The sequence below is a fragment of the Schistocerca piceifrons genome, chromosome 2 (assembly GCF_021461385.2).
Source record: "Schistocerca piceifrons isolate TAMUIC-IGC-003096 chromosome 2, iqSchPice1.1, whole genome shotgun sequence".
NCBI classification, from domain to species: domain Eukaryota; kingdom Metazoa; phylum Arthropoda; class Insecta; order Orthoptera; family Acrididae; genus Schistocerca; species Schistocerca piceifrons.
Window position 1 is genome coordinate 849,257,068 of NC_060139.1, and position 21,178 is coordinate 849,278,245.

Genomic DNA, 21,178 nt, shown 5'->3' on the forward strand with positions numbered 1-21,178 from the left:
GCCCTCTCTAAATTTTCTGTTAGTTCTTCCACATCTTTTGCTGATTCACTACCCACAGCATGCACAACTTTACTGTTTCTCCCCTCCAAAGTATCGACACTAGCAGCTTCAACAAAATTACACATCAATTCACTGTTAAACATTTTATCTTCCTGAAATAATACATTGATGCCTAAACCATCATCACCATAAATATTCATCTCAGCAACCTTATCTGCTGATACACCATTTAAATCACTAGATAAATTCACATTAGAAACCTTACTTTCCTCCATCAACAAATTAACTTTATGTGAATTGAACACAACTTTATCCTCCGCTGCTACATCACACAAATTGCTGCTGCCTTGTCATACAATTTGGGACTTCCAGACTTGCTACATTCCGCTGTAGTCAGACAAAAATCAGGACACACTACCATTTCTACACACTTTTCATCCAGATTAAACCTCGATCCTGCTCTACATACATTCTCACATTTATACTCTGACAAACGTTTTAGATCCACAAATTTATCAATAAGTTTCATTTTGCTTTTATTCGTGACTAGAAACGCGTAAATTCCTTCCTCCAAAGTATCAATACCAGTGGCTTTTACATTATTACATAAATTACCATTACTCGGTTCCTTTAAACAGAAATTATCTACCTCTGCCAATACATTTTTAACTTCAAATGCTGGTGAGACCAGTGCTAAGCCTCCGTTTGTAACATTGACACTGCTGAAACACAATCACCCTCACTTTCAGCTGGCGAGACCAAAGCTACGCCACCTGCACTAACATTGATGCTTTTCGCCAACTCACAAATACTTGCTGCTGCAACACCATCCTTACTGCAATTGCTACTATTTGTTAATACCTCTTCAGTACTCTTCACACAATTTGCTTTCACAAAATTCATCTCCTCTTTAACTTCTTTTTGAACCACTGAATGTTTCCATTCATCACCATTCACACCACATCCATAACTTACATCATTCCCCGCAAATTCATTCCTATTACTTTTACTTAAATCTCTCTCAAATCTCTGCTTCCACCATTTATGCCTGCTTTTATTGGAAGAGCCACCTATATAGCCATCCTCTTTAACGTACTCCATATTACATATTTGTTGCCTTTCTCCAAACCTATCAACATTTCTACCATTATGATTATCTCCAGTTCTTTTCATCGCCTGTTCAGATCGCCATCCCCGGACCTGAGATGTGGCGAACATCAGTTTCCCGACTGGTTGTTACATGACTGCACTTCGCACGAATTTCCCCCGTCAAATATGCATTCTTTACTTGGGTCCTATTCATGGAAGTTATCACTCCTGTTCATTCTCCAACCATCCTGCTCATTCCAGCTACTATCTCCCTGAGAATTCCTTTGATTTCTCTCACGATTATTATTTTGGTGATGATTATTTGGATTCTCGTTTTGATAACTACCACCCGGTTTGCTCTGAGGTTTGAAATTCAAAGCCCTCTCTAATTTTTCTATGAATTCTAGAAATTCATCCACGGAATCACATGGACTATGGACAAGATCCCACTGCAAATTTTAGGGTAATAGCCTTTTTAACGTGGTGATTTCCATTAAAACCCCCAATGGATGTTTCACGTGCATAAACTTGCCAAGTTCGCGCTTGCAAAGATCTCTCATCATCCCATTACCATACCTGTAACTAGGCCCGTTTAAAAATTCATTTTGGATCCATGTCTGTTTTGCCTCACTCCAAAATTTATTCAAAAAACACATTTTTCAAACACTTCGTACAATTCGCATGAACTACATTTAACATTTGCCCGAGACTGTGGGTCTCCCTCCAAATACCATTTAACATATTTTATTTTCGCTTCGTCCGACATGCTGTGAACAAAAGTGTCCCTACATGCAGCCAAGAAATTTATTGGGTGATATCTTCCGTCATCTGTGAAACATTTCACAGATCCGATATTTGCCCAAGGTATATTTATAACCAACATGGTCTGTTGGGAGGCTAACGAATTTAAATCACTTTTTATCTGTTGCATTTGTTTTTTAAATTCATTTTCACTATTTTATCTTTAATTTTGCACACCTCTTTCTCCCCCTCACCTACACGATTGGCAGTGTCACTAATTGTTAAATTTATATTGCTTTTATAAGCATCTTGTGCTTTGATACAGTCGCTTACCTTGCCCCCAAGCTCCGTCTGTATCTTATCCATTTTTTTTCCAAAGATCTTTTTCCACTGATTCGATTTTAGATTTTACTATTACAACTTCATCTATAACTTACCCCATATCCACTCAGACACATTTTAATTTATCATCAATTGCTTTTTCAAGGTTACCCATAATTTTTTCAACTTCCTCTTTCATAGCGATACCTTTCATTTTGCATTGTACCCGTATCAGTCCGAATTGTATCCGTAACTGTTCGAATTGTACTGATATTATTTGCCATTGTATTAATATTATTTCCCAATCCCTGGATCACTTGCATTGGCTGAGACATCATATCTCCCCCACATTCATTCCCCTTGCCTGAATTCCTACTAGTTACAATTTCGCGCTCTGATTTCGGACTGACCGGCTCACTTCCATTTTCAGAATTACACATACTAGGTGACTGTTTTATATTCATGAGATCTATAACCAGAGCTTGAACTTCAGAGTTAAACACTATCTCACTATTTGAGCAGGCACTTACCTGATCTGACATTGTTTTCTCTGCCACGGTGATGCTGTCAGCTGTAGTGGATGTCGACATTGAAGATTGCCCTGGAGTACTCAAAGGTGCTGCTGTTGTACTGCTGTTATTCTGCGTCTGCCACTGGAGAAGTCACCTGAAGTAACTGTAGCTGCTGCCGGTTATCGCCTGTTCCAACCATCTCCGATACAGCTGTCTGTTAAGCACACTAACCGCTACTGTTCCCTATTCCCTGCACTCACCTTACTTAGACTCTGAGCCCCCACACAAATTGCCTTTAACGTGATAGATTAGGACCTCTATTGATAGCATGTGTTAGTTGTGAAAACTACCGCATAATTTCACTATTTCCAGAAACCTACTTGCGGAAGAAAAAACAGATGTCACACTGTGTTTTGTGAGATGTTCACTCTACAGAAATCTCTACTGGTTTTGCAGAGGTTTTAATACTTCAGATAGTACACTGAATAACAGAGTCCAAAGGAATTACCACTTTGCAGGACACAAATCCCGGGTGAGCCCCCAATCGCGGGCTTTCAAAAATATAATGATGTGGTGGCCCTGAACTATGTACCTTCAGACTCAGAGCTGAAATATTAAAAGTTTTGGCCGGTTTCATTGTCTAGGGGCTGGGATACATAGTTGCCGCATTACAAGCCAAATACTGCTGACTCTACAGTGTACAATATGAAATACACATGAATCGAATGGTTGAAGGTTCCTATCACTCGGCGATTGTGAATTTTGAACGTAATGTAGAAATTTGTAAATGAAAGATTGCAATTAAATAAAATCTATGGGTACTATCTTTAACAAATTTAAATGATGAGTATGATAGCAGAAGTACCTTTAAGAATGCTGTTCATTACTGCAAAACACTTATTGGTGTTGATGGTCCAGCAACTAAATAAAATATAAGTTGAATAAGAGGGAAACAGTGGAGTCCTACTGCACTTAGTTAGGAGGGTGAGTCAAATGAAAACCTTGAATATTTTTTAAAATATTGTTTATTGTGCAGAAGTGGTACAAAGCTGTATCACTTTTCAACATAATCTCCCCCATGCTCAATGCAAGTCCTCCAGCACTTACAAAGTGCATAAATTCCTTTAGAAAAAAATTCTTTTGGCAGTCCGCGCAACCACTCATGCACCGCGTGGCGTACCTCTTCATCAGAACGGAACTGCCTTCCTCCCATTGCATCTTTGAGTGGTCCAAACATATGGAAATCACTTGGGGTAAGATCTAGTGAGTATGGTGGATGAGGAAGACACTCAAAATGTAGGTCTGTGATTGTTGCAACTGTTGTACGGGCAGTGTGGGGCCTTGCATTGTCATGTTGCAAAAGGACACCTGCTGACAGCAATCCATGTCGCTTTGATTTGATTGCAGGCTGCAGATGATTTTTTAGGAGATCTGTGTATGATGCACTGGTGACAGTGGTCCCTTTAGGCATGTAATGTGCCAAACTGACGTCTTTTTTTGTTCCAAAAGAGAGTCAGCATAACCTTCCCTGCTGATGGTTCTGTTCGAAACTTCTTTGGTTTTGGTGATGAGGAATGGCATCATTCCTTGCTCGCTCTCTTCATTTCCGGTTGGTGGAAGTGAACCCAGGTTTCGTCCCCAGTAACAATTCTTGCAGGGAAGCCATAACCTTCTCGTCCAAAGCACCAAAGAAGTTCTTCACAAGCATCAACACGTCGTTCTCTCATTTCAGGAGTCAGCTGCCATGGCACCCATCGTGCAGACACTTTGTGAAAACCCATCGTGCAGACACTTTGTGAAACTGGAGCACAACATGCACCATGTGGTGAGCTGACCCATGACTAATCTGTAAACATGCTGCAATGTCATTCAGTGTCACTTGGCAGTTTTCCTTCACTGTGGTTTCAACTGCTGCAATGTTCTGTGGAGTCACAACTCATTGTGCCTGACCTGGACGAGGAGCATCTTCCACTGAAGTCACACCATTTGTGAACTTCCTACTACATTCATAGACCTGCTGCTGTGACAAACATGCTTAACTGAACTGAACCTTCATTCATCGATGAATTTCAATAGGTTTCACACCTTCACTACGCAAAAATCGAATGACAGAACGCTGTTCTTCCCTGGTTCAAGTTGCAAGTGGGGTGGCCATCTTTATACTGATACTGCGACGATATGTGTGCATCTGCACTACGCTGACACCTACAGGCCATTCTGCTCGCTGTTTGTAGCATGCTTACCAACTTACAGGGTAAAGGCGCAAAATTTCAATTTATTACAAATTTAAGGTTTTCATTTGAGTCACCCTCTAGTTATGTTCAACAACATATCTCGTGAAATATTCACTTCTAAACACATACTACGTCTTCACTGCAGAAGCCACGAGAATCTCACAAGTGCACAGGTCGGCACTACACAATATTTCTGACTCTTGCATCCACGCGCAAACTGCTCAACACTCCATGTAGTTCCTGCGACCGACTGTCACTGCTTCCCATCCAGCACTCCCCATGTCCTGTCTGCAACCCGATGCTCCTCCCCCACTTCCATGCAGTCTCTCTATTCTTCGGTAGTCGCCTACCGTAGTAACAAGCACTGTGATTGGCTAGAGCATTCCCGCTATGTCTCCAAGCCAACTCACACTCACAAACATATTGAAACACATACGAAGTACTGGAAATAAATATTCCTATGGCTGGACCATAAACACGCTCTAACACACATTATCAGATCCATAAATAAATCAAATAAACATATATCAAAGGAACAGAAACAAAAGCAGGCCAGTAGCCTAATGTCAATGTACTTTCTAAACACAGTAAATATTTGACCAATTTCTTCAAGAATAGTATATATCAGATATAAACAAAGACATAGACAAATAAATATATTTATAAGCATGCTGCTACCAATTTTTTGTGTAACTGTGGAGTACTTATGGCCTGATGTGATCAATAGTAATCGCCCACTTTGATCTCCAATAACTCATCTACAATTCAAGTTACACGCCTATAATTCATACCAATTTAGGTTTGCACTGATTGCTTTATAAAGACACGTCAATCGACAAAATCAGATGAACTGTTTAGATTTTGGAAATTCGTTGCTGGGTGTTACAGTCAGATATTAAACTTTAAACTAATAAAGATATTGAAAATCTGATTACACCATCAGAATCGTCACGCAAATAGTGGGAATGGGTAATGTACATGTTTCTTTTTGAGGTATCATGATTCCTCTGGCTGTCATTAATTTCTACATGAACTGTGAAATGTCTGCCATTGTGGTTTCACAAAGTCCGCCATCTTTGGTACTCCCAGCATACAAATCTCCTTCATTGACACAAAGCACAGTCCTCGACACTGGGTCAACATGGAATTCCCAGCCACGCAGTTGGCCTGTACCATGAGCTGGGGCTACCCCTCTCTCTCCGGCCATGCTAACTCTGAACTTCGAATATTTTCAGGGCCCCACAACTCGCCCGTTACCTCACAGTGCTTAGGACAGAACTTGCACTTGGGTCTGCCACAGGGATATGAACCATTTGGCAAGGGGATGGGAGTAGGTGTGGCATCGGATGGACCAGGATGTTTTATAATTTAAGTGGACAGTGGGATGTCACTTTGGGAAGGACCGTGGGTAGGGTGTTCCTCATTTCTGGACACGATGATTAGTACAAGAAGCCCTCATTTGGGGTAATGAGGGAGTGCTCCTTTGCAACTGGTTTGTGGGGTGATAGGATTAGAAGCACATGAGGATATGGCATGGAAAATCTGTTGACTAGGTTTGGAGGGTAAAGCCTGTCCTTACCTCCAATTTGGTCTCTCTCTCTCTCTCTCTCTCTCTCTCTCTCTCTCTCTCTCTCTCTCTCTCTCCCTCTCTCTCCCTCCCCCTCTCCCCTTTCCTAGGTTCCTACCTCATAAAAAAAACTGTTCAATAGATAAGAACATCCATCCACAACTTTAAGACAGACTACAATTCAATCATCCATCCCATTAATACCTAGATTCCTACACATCACTGTTGAAACGACATCCTCGTACACCAATATTCCCCATGCCTATGATGTTATCATTGAACCCTACCTCCCCAATGCCCAGCCAACTCCAAATCCACCACCTCATTGCTTTTACATCTGGCAAACTATATCCCTACCCATAACTACATCTCTTTTGTGGGGAAGATACTGAAACAAATCCACAACAAGGCCATGAGTATGTATATGGTACATCGATATGTCAACCTGTTTATTGGCAATCTATGGAAATCTGCATAGCTAATAAAGACCCCCAAACGCCTTGTCTGATTTAGGTTCATTGATGATATCTTTATGATGTAGATCCAGCCTCTGTTCCTCCGCAGAATCAACTTCATCTCCCCTACATGGTTCACTTGGATACTCCTGAGCCTAGCTTGACATCTACCTTGTCCTCCATGCTACTGATACTTCCATGACAAACGTTTGTTTCAACCAAACCAACTAAATGTCTACAGTGCCACCATTTTGATACCTGCCATCCCTTCTACAGTAAAAAGTCTCTCTCATAGTCAGGCACCTAGGAACAGTGAGTTGGCAGTGGTGAACATTCCTAGGTCCAGTATACTGAAGTCTTCCTATGGCTTCCACAGACAGCCATTATGCCCCAAACCTAGTCCACGAACAGATTTCCTATGCCATATTGACACACACACACACACACACACACACACACACACACACACACACACAGCACTAATCCTATGGTCACCCCCCTATGAACCAATTGCAAAGGAGCACCCCTCTTATCCATTATCCTCCTAAGTGTAAGAACTTGACAATATCTGTCACCAGAGCTTTTAGCGTTTTGCCCAACTTTTTGAATGATATACACTGCTGGAAAAAATCACAACACCAAAAAGTAATGAAATTTTGGGAATAAATTTGTCTATGTAGCATATGTAAGTGATTAACATTGCAAGATCACAGGTTAATGAAAGCATGAGGTAAGGCATTGCAAATGTGAAATGCTGGTACATTAATAACCAGTGTCACCACCAGAATGTTGAATTCAGGCATGCAAATGTGCATGCCTTGTGTTGTAGAGGTACTGGATGTCGATTTGTGGGCTGCCTGTTGCATTTTGTCAGTTGATACACAATCAGTTAAACCTGATTGTGAATGATGCTGGAGATGTTTTCTGCTGGTGTTTCACATGTGCTCGAATGGGAACAGATATGGTGACTATGCAGGCCAAGGCAACGTGTTTGACACTCTGTAGAGCCTTTTGGATTACAACAGCAGTACGAGGGCGAGCATTATGCTGTCTGAAAACACTGCCTGGAATGCTGCTTATGAATTCTGGCACAGCAGGTTGAATCACCAGATGTAGGTACAAATTTGCTGTCAGAGTGTGTGGGATAACTACGGGAGTACTCCTGCTGTCATAAAAAATTGCACCCCAGACCCTAACTACAGGTGTAGGTCCACTGCGTCTAGCATGTAGACAGATTGGTTGCAGGCCCTCAGCTGGCCCCTTTCTAAGCAAGACATGGCCATCAGTGGCACTGAGCCAGAACCAGCTTTCATCAGAAAACACAACAGACCTCCACCTTGCCCTCCGATGATCTCTTGCTTGACACCACTGAAGTCACAAATGGTGGTGGTTTGGGGTCAGTGGAATGCGCACTACAGGGCATCTGTCTCACATCTGCCTTTAAAGTAATTGGTTTCTGGCAGTTTGTTGTGTCACTATGGTGCCAGTTGTTGCTCAACTTACTGCTCCAGATGCAGCACTATGTACCAGAGCCATACACCAAACACAATGACATTCCTTCACAGTAGTGTCACATGGACGTCCTGAGCCCGACCTTCTTGCAACCGTACATTCTTGTGACCAGTGCTGCCAGCAGTCATGTACAGTGGTTAGATCCCTGCCAAATCTTTCTGCAGTAGTGCAGGAGGAACATCCAGCTTCTTGTAGCCAATTACACAACTTTGTTCAAAATCAGTGAGGTGTTGATAATGGCGTCTTTGTCATCTTAAAGGTATTCACGACTTATATCAACTCATTGCCTCCAATCTATAAGGTGACTAATGCTCACGATCATTACATTGGTACTTGAAGCAGACGTGATTTGCATTGTCGTAGTGGTGCTAGTAATGTTGCCCTTGTGTGACATGCTCGAAATTTTAATAAACATCATCTTTCAGATGTAGAAACACACCTACCAACTTTTGTTTATGTTGCACAGCTCCTTCTTGATGCTGCAATTTTTTTCCATCAGTGTATTTTAAATATCCCTTTTTATGTAATTTCTGCAAGGAATGGCTATCAATTACTATTTTATCTGAAACTTTTACACTGCCGATCCTACCTTTTATAATCAGGATTGGCTTGTTTTCTGAAAGCAAATGAGCGAGTCTCTGTGCTTCCCAGGTTAGCGTAGCTTGTAGAAGGACATAAGTTTAATGCAGACCAGTTATCACTAATGTAATGAAGGAAAAGTATTCAAGAAAACAGTGCTATTGTTGATGAAATGAAATAAATTCTGACATAATCCACAGTTGGGCACTGAAATGAATTTACTGTTAACAGGTGAAAACTTGTGCCAGACTTGGACTTGGACTTGGATTTCCCACTTTATGTGAGCAGTCACCTTCACCGCTTCGGCTATCTGAGCACGCTTTCTGTCTGACCCAAATTTCCCACTTGTCACCACTACTTACTTACCTCCCCCTGTCCACCATACATATATAAATATATACGACTTGATGCCCATTAAGATAATTTCAATGCAAATGTACACTCTTTCCTGAACTCTCGCAGAAATCCCGTGTGATGCGTGCAAGTAGTGAGTATGCTGGATGTAAGCAGTGTGTGAGATGTTGGAAATTTGGGTTGGACGGAAAAAGTGCTCAGGTAGCCGAAGCAGTTATGGTGACCACTCACATAAACTGAGAAATCCAGATGCAAGTCCCGATCCAGCACAAATTTTCACTTGTCTCTGCAGTCCCCATTTGTGGCCGATGTCAGAATTTTTCATTTGATCATCTACAAGTACAACTGCAGGATCAAGAGTGGTGTCTTTTCTTTTGGACTTGTCCAAAAGAGCACACGCAGTGCGTAATAAGTGGTATTATTCATTGACTTATGGAACCGACATATTGTTACTATGACTGCATGCAAATCAATTCATGCTGAGTATAAAATGTCAAGGCAAGCTATTTCATTCTCTGCTCTCATTGGAAAGTGACTCATGTCTAATAATACTAATGTGAGCCAATGTAATAAGTCCTAACAGTATCCATGCCATAAATGATGTGAGAGCTTGCATGGAGGATTGTGTCCAATGCAGTCCACAAACAGTAAGTTGAAGTGTAAAACTCATTTTGTTATAAATTACTTGTGCCAAAATATTTAAAAAGCCATATCTTAATCATCATATCAATGCTAATAATAAACCTGTAAAACTATCATGTCTGTCTGTTTGAATTTGCTTCTCTAAAACTGTTTGATGAACTTTCATAGAATTTTCGCAGGTAAAGTGAGCATAGCTTGGGGCACCATATAGGCTTTAGTTCCTCAAAATTGGATTGTGGAAAAAATATGTGATTTAAAGTTTTATCTAAAATCATCATATCTGTCTGTTTCTCTGTTTGAACATACTAATCTACAAAACTTGCTTTACCATAGCATGGGGCATCATACAGGTTTCATTTAATCAAAATCGTATCATTTAAAGAACAAAGAATACCATAAATGAAGTTCTGTCCATACTAATATTATGAATGCAAAAGTAACTCTGTTACATTTTCACAACTAACCAACTGGACAGATTTTGATTAAATTTGGTATGGAGATAGCTTGAATGCTAAGCAAGAACATAGGCTTCATTAGGAAGCATTTTAATACAATTTTAAGAATATTATATGAATTAGGGAAAAATATTTACTCTTTGGAAAAGCTATTTCTCTTTGATTTTTGTTCTTTGCCATACCAATGAAAATGCTTTTATTGGTTGATAAGTGTTATGTGATAGGATTCAAAGCATAAATACAATGATTATACAATCTGCAATGTGTTTAATTCATGCTTTCACAGTATTTGTTGCATAATGTACATGTTGTACAATGTAGAGCTACTTCATTATCACAATGGAAAATCCAGGATAGAATAATGACAATATTATGAGAAGGATACATTGCTATTCACCATATATTGGATATGGTAAATCACAGACATGCACAACAAAAAGCCAGCTAAACAAGTAAACTTTTGGCCTAAAGCCCTTCTTCTGAATTAGACAACATACACACACTCATTCACTCGAACACAATTCACACATACACGACCATTGTCACTGTTTGCTGAGGACAGACTGTACATTCAGTAGTTTATTTACTCACCATCATTCATCATAAAAAAAAGCTACTGATATGCGAGGGCACCCATGGATAATAGCTAGTCTGGAATAAATTTTTAGAACACTATGGGCTTGACTACTTATCGTCATTCTCAGAAATGAGGAACATAATCTTTCCCAAAGTGGTAGTCCACTATACATCCAAACTACTTGTACAAAACTTCTTGGTCCATCCTTATGCCATACCTACTCTCTCAGTCCCTTGCAACAAAATTCACTTACTCCTTAAAGGTTTTTGTTGCTGACAATACATTGAAGGTCAAAGAAACTGGTATAGGCATGCATATTCAAATACAGAAATATGTAAATAGGATGAATACAGTGCTGTGATCTGCAATGCCTAAATAAGACAAGTGTCTGGCGCAGTTGTCAGATTGGTTACTGCTGCTACAATGGCAGGTTATCAAGATTTAAGTGACTTTGAACATTGTGTTGTAGTCAGTGCATGAACAACGGAACGTAGCATCTCGAGGCAGCAATGAAGTGGGGATTTTCCCACATGACCATTTCAAGAGTGTACCATAAATATCAGAAATCTGGTAAAACATCAAATCTCTGACATCGCTGTGGCTGGAAAAAGATGAAGTGCAGCCCTTTCACAAATTGCTGTAGATTTAAAGGCTGGGCCATCAACTAGTGTCAGCATTCGAACCATTCAATGAAATATCATTGATGTGGGCTTTTGGAGGTGAAGGCCCACTTGTTTACCCTTGATGACTGCACAACACAAAGCTTTATACCTTGCCTGGCCCTGTCAACTTCGACATTGGACTGTTGATGACTGGAAACATGTTACCTGGTCAGATGAGTCTCGTTTCAAATTGTATCAAGTGGATGGATGTGTACGGGTATGGAGACAACCTCATGAATGCATGGACCCTGCATGTCAGCAGGGGACTGTTCAAGCTGGTGGAGGCTCTGTAATGGTGTGAGGCGTGTGCAGTTGGAGTGAAATGGGACCCATGATACATCTAGATACAACTCTCACAGGTGACCACACGTGAGCATCCTGCAGGTCACCTGCATCCATTCATGTCCATTGTGCATTCCGATGGACTTGAGCAATTCCAGCAATGCGGTATCTCACACTTCTGGAATTGCTACAGAGTGGCTCCTGGAACACTACTCTGAATTTAAACACTTCCACTGGCCATCAAGTTCCCCATCCATGAACATTGTTGGAATATCTGGGATACCTTGCAATGTGCTGTTCAGAAGAAATCTCCACCACCTCATACTCTTACAGTTATGGACAGCCCTGCAGGATTCATGGTGTCAATTCAATGCAGCACTACTTCAGACATTAGCCGAGTCCATGCCACATCATGTTGCAGCACTTCTGTGTGCTCATGGGGGCCCTAAATTATATTAGGCAGGTGCGCCACTTCCTTTGGCTCTTCAGTGTAGAAATCAAATTCAGCTGCACTGTAATGTAGACAGTCACAACACAAGGCAAAAAATAATTTTCATACAGAGTTTGCCTCCTCATCTACTTATGTCCTCTCTGTAGTAAACATAAAGCAAGAAATTGGTAATCCCTATCAGTTCAAAAGAAAATTAAAAACATACCTCATTAGCCACTCTTTATACAAATTCTGTGATTCAGGGGTCAAAATATTAAGTCAGCTATGGTGCAAGCACCAAGGTTAGTTATAAACTGCATGACAAGTAGTAATGTGATATAAATAGGACTCAGTATTTACATATGTAAAAAATATTTTCTCCAAAAAATACAATTGTAATGAAGTACATATTAAGCTATTAGCAGATGAACAGGAGGTGTACAGTATAACCTGAGGATGTAGTAGCTTCTTTCAACCTAACAGTTTTCTTACCCATGAAATCTGGAAAAAATGCTACTGAAACCTATCTTTCATTAAAAGAAGGGTATGGAAAAGACTGTTTATCATGTACGCAAGTTTAGGAGTGGTTCAAGCATATGCAAGATGGCTGAGTAGAAATTGAAGATGACTTGCACCTGGGACACCCTTCAACATAAAAAAATAGATGAAAATATCACAAAATAGGTAATCTGATTCAATCTGACCGTTGGTTTAGTATTTGACTGATTGCTGAAGCTATAGGAATTGACAAAGAATGTCTAAAGAAAATTTCACATAACGAATGAAAGGTGTGTGTGAAACTGGCGCTGAAAATTCTCACATTTGAACAACAGGAAGCTCATCAAAATGTTTGTACCTACACACTAAACAGCACTGAAAATGATCCTAATTTCTTGTAGAGAGTGATAACATGTGGTTTTATCCTTATGACCCAAGAAACTAAGTGCCAATTCAAGCATTGAAAGGGCCAAATTTCAACAAGAGCAAAAAAAGCTCGAATGAAAAAACTCAGGATTTAGAGTGATTATAATTGTTTTTGTAGATATTCAAGGAACTATCTATATTCAGTGTGTACTTGAATGACAAACTATTAATTGACATTACTGCCTTGAGGCTCTTGCTCAGCTCCATAAAAAAAAAACTTGAATTGTGGAGAACAAGTCTTGTGTTTTGCATCAAGACAACACACTGCATTGTCTGTTAAGAGGGTTACAGGGATGTACAGCATCCCAGTGTTAGACCACTCACCTTATTCAACTGACGTAGCACCATGTGACTTTTATGTATTCCCCAAGGGCAAATCTGCATTAAATGGAACAAGATTTCAGTCCATTGAAACAATGAAAGAAAAAGTGGCACTCATCATCAAGGAGCTCACGGGGTAAGACTTACAGCACTGTTTCCATCAATAAGGAATTCACTTCTGGGCATTGCAGGGATAGAAGAGGGGATTATATTGAACTTGATAATAATTAAATGTATTTGATTTCGAAATAAAATTTTTTACAGAAATAGTGCCATTATTTTATAGCCACTCCTCATACATCACATCAATGAAATAATTTGTTTTGTTTTCATCCTAAATCAAACATTAACATTAGTATTGTCTAATTCTCCTCACCCCTCCATTCTCTCCTCACCCACTCCACCTGACACAATTCCCCATCTCATTTGACCTGTAATGCTGGTACAATGTATTTGATGGGATGAAAGTGAATGTGTATTCTCTAACAATCGAAAGTCCAGAATGGAATAACAATAATATCAAAAGGATAGAGAGCTACTTGCCCTATAGAGGAGGTGCTGAGTCACACACAGGCACAGTGGAGAAAATTGCTAAAATATTAAAAATTTTGGACCAAGTCCTTCTTCAGCAGTAAAAAGCACACAAACATGCACAAGTTAATACACACTTGGCCACTGCCTTAGGGCACTGGAGCATCCCCTGAGACAGTGCCCAAGTGTGTGTGAAATGTTCTTGTGTGACTGTGTATGTGCTTTCTGCTGAAGAAGAACTTTGTCCAAAAACTTGAATATCCTAGCAGTCATTTTCATTGTGCCTGTCTTCAGCTCAACGCCTCTTGTGTATAGTGGCTGTTGCAGAACTGAGATTACATGCCTGTAGCTGTAGCAGTCCATCTAATTTAGTTTAGTCCCCGTTCCTCATGTACATCTGTGAATGAGTGAAATTTACCTGCCTATTTTATTGAACTGACTAGTATTTACTAACTTACTCTAAACTTTTTGCTTAAATTTTAGTGAATTATCTTTATACGAGGTTACTTTCTTGGGTAGTACAGACTAGAGGTAGCTTAGCAGCAGAACTTAGATTGCACCAGATTGTTTTCTTGGATTAGTGTTATGTTACTTGTGGTTCAGACAAAAACTGAGATTAAAGATGGATACAGACCATGCTGGTTGTGCACAGATGCAGGGGAATTGGCCTCTAGTCAATAAATAGCTGTGCTGGCCACAGCTGACAGACTTCAGGCTGCTACCCTGCACTGCGGTGGCTTTGCGGCACCTGAGATGAATGGTTTGGCACTTCTGTAACCTATAGCACTGCCTGGTATCCCAGGTGCTGTTGCGTCTTCAGATTCACATGCCCCTACCAGTCGACACTTGCCTGACAGTGACTGGCGAACAATGGCAGTCACAAATCTCTTGGTGGAAGGTGAAAGTGGATTCTGGCTTTATGGCTGTACCCTTGTGCATCGAAAATGGGTTTGAGGTATTGCCCACTGCTGAAAGTACATCTGAAGGTCTGGACAAGTGCAGAGGGTGGGATTGCTTGTCATTGGGAGCTCCAGTGTTATGCAGGTGATGGAGCCCCTGAGGGAAATAGCAGGCAGGTCGAGAAAGGAGGCATGTTCACTCTGCTTGCCACGGGGTCTCATCTGAGATGTGGTGGAGGCTCAGCTGGCAGCGATTGAGTGTATTGGGTGCACCTGGCTGCAAATTATAGCTCATGTCAGCACAAATAACACCTTCTGTCTGCATTCAGAGGCCATCCTCAGTTCCTACATGCAGCTGGTGATAAGGTGAAGACAGCTAGCTTTGGTCTCAGAGTGGCAGCAGAGTTATTGTTACATAGCTTCTTTCCCAGAACTGATTGTGGTCCTCTGGTTTGGGGCTAAGTGGAAGGCTTAAACCAGAGGCTCTGATTATTCTGTGCAATCTTGGATGCCAGTTTCTTCACCAGCACTATTGTGTGGAGAAATGTAAGACACCCTTCCCCCTCCTTAACAGGTCAGACATGCAAGAAGTGGCTATCAGGTTAACAGAGTACATGTGGTGTGCACATGGAGATTTTTTAGGACAGAGAAATCCCTTCACAGGTCCAATAAGATGCATTTTGTGTGCAGACATGGTAGATTTCAATATGACAGATCAGAGAAAGAAAATGTTAACATAGTATTAGCTAATGCCTGATCTATTGAAAGGCGTCAGAAATAGTCTCACTTATAAATAGTAACAATGTCCACATAGTACTAAGGACAGAAATCACGCTGAGACCAGATGTTATGAGAAATGAAATTCTAAACTCAGGCTGAAATATATATCACAAAGCTAGGTTGATACTGAGATTAAAGATGGATAGGGGCCATGCTGGTTGTGTATGGATGCAGGGGAACTGGCCACTAGTTAATAAACAGCTGGAAGCTATGTTGGCCACAGTTGACAGACTTCAGGCTGCGGTGGCTTTGCAACACCTTGCGGCTTGTCCAGACCTCTCAGAGAAATCGGGCACCACGCCAACAGGTGAAGCACCTATGCTAGCTCAGATGTACTTTCAGCAGTGGGCAATACCTCAATGTGTTCTTATAGGGATAAAAAATATGATAACACTGAGTGCTCTTAGTACAGATACAGAACACACAATAATTTGACTGAAGATGTTAAAGGTGGACCAAACATGTCATTGGATTCTTTTATAGGCCGCCTGCCTCAGCAGCAGCAGCAGCAGCAGCAGCAGCACCAGCTTGGAGAATATTTGACATAAATTTCCTGGCCAGTATAGTTTTAGGTGGTGATTTTAACTAACTAGCTATAGACTGGGAGACTCAAGTGATTCAGACAGGTACTAGGGGTAATGTGAAATCGATCAAAGAGCATAAGAGGAGGAGGAGGTTAGTGTTTAACATCCTGTCGACAATGAGGTCATTAGAGATGGAGCGCAAGCTCGGGTTAGGGAAGGATGGGGAAGGAAATCGGCCGTGCCCTTTCAAAGGAACCATCCCGGCATTTGCCTGAAACAATTTAGGGAAATCACGGAAAACCTAAATCAGGATGGCTGGAGACAGGATTGAACCATCGTCCTCCCGAATGCGAGTCCAGTGTGCTAAACACTGCGGCACCTCGCTCGGTCAAAGAGCATAAAGTGATTCATTGGAGAATGGACTCAGGAAGGTAATATCTTCGATCTGCTGGTGACATACAGAGCCTAGCTTCTCAAATCAGTTGGCACGGAACCGGGAACCATGGATCATAAGGCCATTACAGTTTTGCTGAATATCGCTATAAATATGTATATAAAGAAACGTAGGAAGATCTCTATGTTTAGCAAGAGTGACAAGATAGATTTCAGATTAGCTGAATGGTCAGCATGAAAATTTCATCTCCAGTAATGACAGTGTTGAGCATCAATGAATAAATTCATCCAAGAGCGTCATGCAATATGCTTTAAACAGGTATGTGCTGAGCAAAATTGTGAGGGATGGAAAAGATTTCAGGTGGTTTGATTACCATGTTAGAAAGCTTCTCTGAAAGCAAAGTGAGCTTCACTGCTAATTTAAACACAGCCAGATCCTCATAGACAAACAAAAAATAAATGAAGTCAAAATTAGCATAAGGACAGCTATGTGTGAACCGTTCAACAAATTCGAAAGCAAAATTCTATCTACTGACTTTACAGAAAATCCTAAGAAGTTCTGGTCTTATGTTAAATCAGTAAATGGATCGAAGCCATCTGTCCAGACACTCTGTGCCCATAATGGCATTGAAACAGCAGATGGCACAGAAAAGGTCGAAATACTAAGTCTTTTTCCACAGCTGTTTCACAGAGAAGGATCATACTGTAGTCCTTCATATAAATATTCACACAAATGGCAAAATGACAGCTGTTTAAATAAGTGATAAGGGATAGAAAAGCAGAGAAAAGCAGCTGAAATTGCTCAAAAGATGAAAGGCCACTGACCCGATGGGATATCAATTCAGTTCTACACAGAATATGTGAAAGACCTTGCTTCTCTTCTAGCAGCAGTGTACTGTATGCATTTACAGGAGTAAAGCATTCCTAATGATTAGAAAAAACCCAGGTCATTCCTGTTTTCAGGAAGGGTCGTTGAACAGACGCGCAAAACTTTAAGCATATATCTCTGACATCAGCCTCTTGTAGAATTTTGGAACATGTTTTATGCTTGCATATTATGATGTTTCTGGGGACCAAAAACCTCCTGTAGGAGTCAACATGGATTCTGGAAACAATGATCATGTGAAACCCAGCCAGCTGTGATCATCCAAGAGACTCAGAAAGTAGTAGATGCAAGTGTCCAGCTAACTGCCATGTTAGTTGACTTTAAGAAGGCATTCAGTACAGTACCACACTGCCACCTAATAGACAAAATAGAAGTGTACAGAATATCAGACCAACTGTGTGACTGCATTGAAATGTTTCTAGCAAACAGAATGTAGCAAGTCATTCTGAATGGACAGAAGTCTTCAGGTGTAAAAGTAATTTCAGGTGTGCTTAAAGAGAGTGATATAGGACCATTATTTTTTCAGAGTATATATATGTGACCTAGTAGACAATGTTCCATGAGGCTTTTTGCAGATTACGGAATTGTAGACAGAAGTCGCAATGCTAGAAAATTGTATTGAAATGCAGGAAGCCATGCAGACGATAATAACTTGATGCAGAAAGTGGCAATTGACCGCAACATAAACAAATGTAATTTATTAGAAAGACACTTTATTATATGATTACATGATTGCAGAAAAATCACTGGCAGCAGTTACTTCCGTAAAATATGTATGACTATGAATATGGTGTGATTTGAAGTGCAATGAACACACAGAATTAATTGCAGGTAAGGCATATGTCAGACTGAGATTAATTGGAAGAATCCTCAGGTAATGTAATCCATCAACAAAGGAAGTAGCTTACAACACTTGTTTGACCAGTACTTGATTATTGCTCATCTGTCTGAGATCTGTACCAGATAGGCTTGACAGAGGAAACAGAGAAGATCCAAAGAAGAGCAGCACATTTCACTACAGGTTCACTTATAAAGTGCAAAAGCATTATGGAGATGCTCAGCCAACACCACTGGCAGTCGCTACAGGAGAGGCATTCATTGCAGTATGGTCTAATGTTAAAGACAAGAGAGCTCACGTTCCTAGGAAGAGTCAACCAATATATTGTCTCCTCCAATGTATATCTCAGAGAAAGATCATGAAGATAAAATTAGAGAGATTCAATACCGCACAGAAGCTTACCAGCAACTGTGAACCGTACACGACTGGAACAGGAAAAGGAGGAAGTGACAGTGGCACACAAAGTACCCTCTGCCACAAACTGTAAGATGGCATGCTGAGTATAGATGTAGATATATGTGCTGAAGAGCAATCTATCCTTTCCTAATCTGTTAGCTTTGATGCATACTCCTCCAAAAGCTTAAAAATATCTTTAGTCTTGCTTTATGCCTGTTAATCACTCTCTGTCTCATGTATGTGGTGAGTTGCTACCTTTACTTTTTTCTTTATTTATATTCCCCCAAAGTCTTTCCACTACCGTATTTATTTCTAACTTGTATTGCTTTTAAGACTGCAGTACACTAAAAAGGGACTTTTCCTTAAAGATTGTGATCTAGAGGATGTGGTATCTTCAATATTGGGAGGAGGACATTTTGCAACTCCCTGTAATGATGACCCATTGAGTTGCAGAGAGGCACAATGAAAAGACTGTTACACATTATAGCGTTAAGCTGAAGCCTTGTTCAGCAAAAGAAAAACACACTCTCTCTCTCTCTCTCTCTCTCTCTCTCTCTCACACACACACACACACACACACACACACACACACACACACACACCACACACTTTCACACAAGCAAGCTCTTCTCATGCACTTGTGACCATTATCACTGGCACTCTGATCAGAGCTGACAGTGGTAGTGATCATGTGTACATGAGCTGTGTTTGCTTTTGTGTGTGTGTGTGTGTGTGTGTGTGTGTGTGTGTGTGTGTGTGTACTTTGCTGTGCTGAAGAAGGCTTTGGTTGAAAGCTATAATGTGTAACAGTCTTTTCGTTGTGCCTCTCGGAAACTCAATGGGTCATCTCAACCTGGAGTTTCCATTGTCAGATGTAGTATCTTGTAAGAAATCAGAATTTTTATTGTATTTCTTATATTCTTCAACGTAACTTTGTGTTTATTAACTTGACATTGCACAGCTAATGGAAGTTACTAATATTGTATTTTACGCTCCTTGCAGGTTAGACACTGGTGTACATTTTTATGAAGTATATGAAACAAAAGATGGAAAGTACATGGCTGTTGGTGCTATAGAAAGTAAGTTCTATGATGAACTAATCAAAGGATTAGGTTTGTCTAGTGAAGAATGCCCACATATTGGTGATTTCAATGAAGCAAAACTGATTTTTCAAGAAAAATTCCTTCAGAAAACACAGAAAGAATGGGTTAAAATATTTGATAGCCTTGATGCTTGTGTCACGCCAGTCTTATCACTCGAAGATGTTGTCACACATCCACATAATGCAAGCAGAAAGGCATTCATTAGCCCTGCAGATTCTCAAGTACCCGTTCCTTCACCTGCACCACGGCTTCTCAGAACACCAGCGATTTCCTTGGCATCACAGCCTCAACCAAAACATGGACAGCACACTGTGGAAATACTTCAGAGCCTCAATTACAGTTCTGATGAAATTATGTCTCTACATAAAAATGGAATTGTTAAATGTGACATGGGAAGATCTAGGATATAATTAAAAAAAAAAAAAAAAAAAAAAAAAAAAAAAAGCATGGTTATGTTCTCAGGTGTACATTATGGAAGTATTTTTATGCAATCTATATGAAAAATAAAGAATAAAGTGAGTAGCGCCTGTGTCTTAACACAACTGTCTTATGAAAATGCTAGCCTAAAAGAAGTTATTCACAGATTTTTAATATATTTTTGGACTTCTGCAGCATTGAAAACCTTAGCATACAAATGAGTAGTAATTGCAACATTACATGTTGGAAACATAAAAAAAGAGCCATAAATATACATATTTATTTATCAGTTCAGCCTCACAGTGGAGGGTCATATCACCAACAAAATATTAAGACACTTTGTTGCTTTATAAATTTGATAAGACCATGAAAGCAGATGCTCAATGAATTGTTTCTACTCTTATACTGTAGGTAATTAATTTGAAAACTCAGTTTTATATTTTGTATTACACTCAACACTGGATAGGTGCACTTATAAGTAATTAAATGAAGTTTTGTTTGGAGCAGCAAACACTTTTTTTTGAAAAATTTATATCAGTTCAAGGTGGCCAGGGCAAGCATATATGCCCCCGCTCAGTTGGTAACTTTATTCCATTGGAACCATGCATTCATTCAGTGCTGTCTCTGTGCCAGTCATCAGTAGGATGTGCAACCAATTAGCTACAGCTTCATTTAGCAGCACCATCGACAAATGAAGATCTACGAGCCATCAGGAGGCCGTGATGGTTCCGGTTTCAAATTGGATTTGCTGGGT

General features: G+C 40.3%; 1 protein-coding gene across 3 annotated transcripts in view; it reads left to right on the plus strand.

Annotated features, from left to right (window-relative positions):
* The window catches only part of LOC124776315 (alpha-methylacyl-CoA racemase), a 170,907-nt gene extending 150,472 nt beyond the window's left edge, over window positions 1-20,435 (plus strand). For all 3 annotated transcript variants that reach the window (XM_047251250.1, XM_047251248.1, XM_047251249.1), the window contains exon 6: window positions 19,907-20,435. In XM_047251250.1, the coding sequence (XP_047107206.1) occupies window positions 19,907-20,417 (511 nt within the window). In that variant the 3' untranslated portion in view covers window positions 20,418-20,435. The remainder of the gene's footprint in view (window positions 1-19,906) is intronic.
* The last annotated feature ends 743 nt before the right edge of the window (window positions 20,436-21,178 follow it).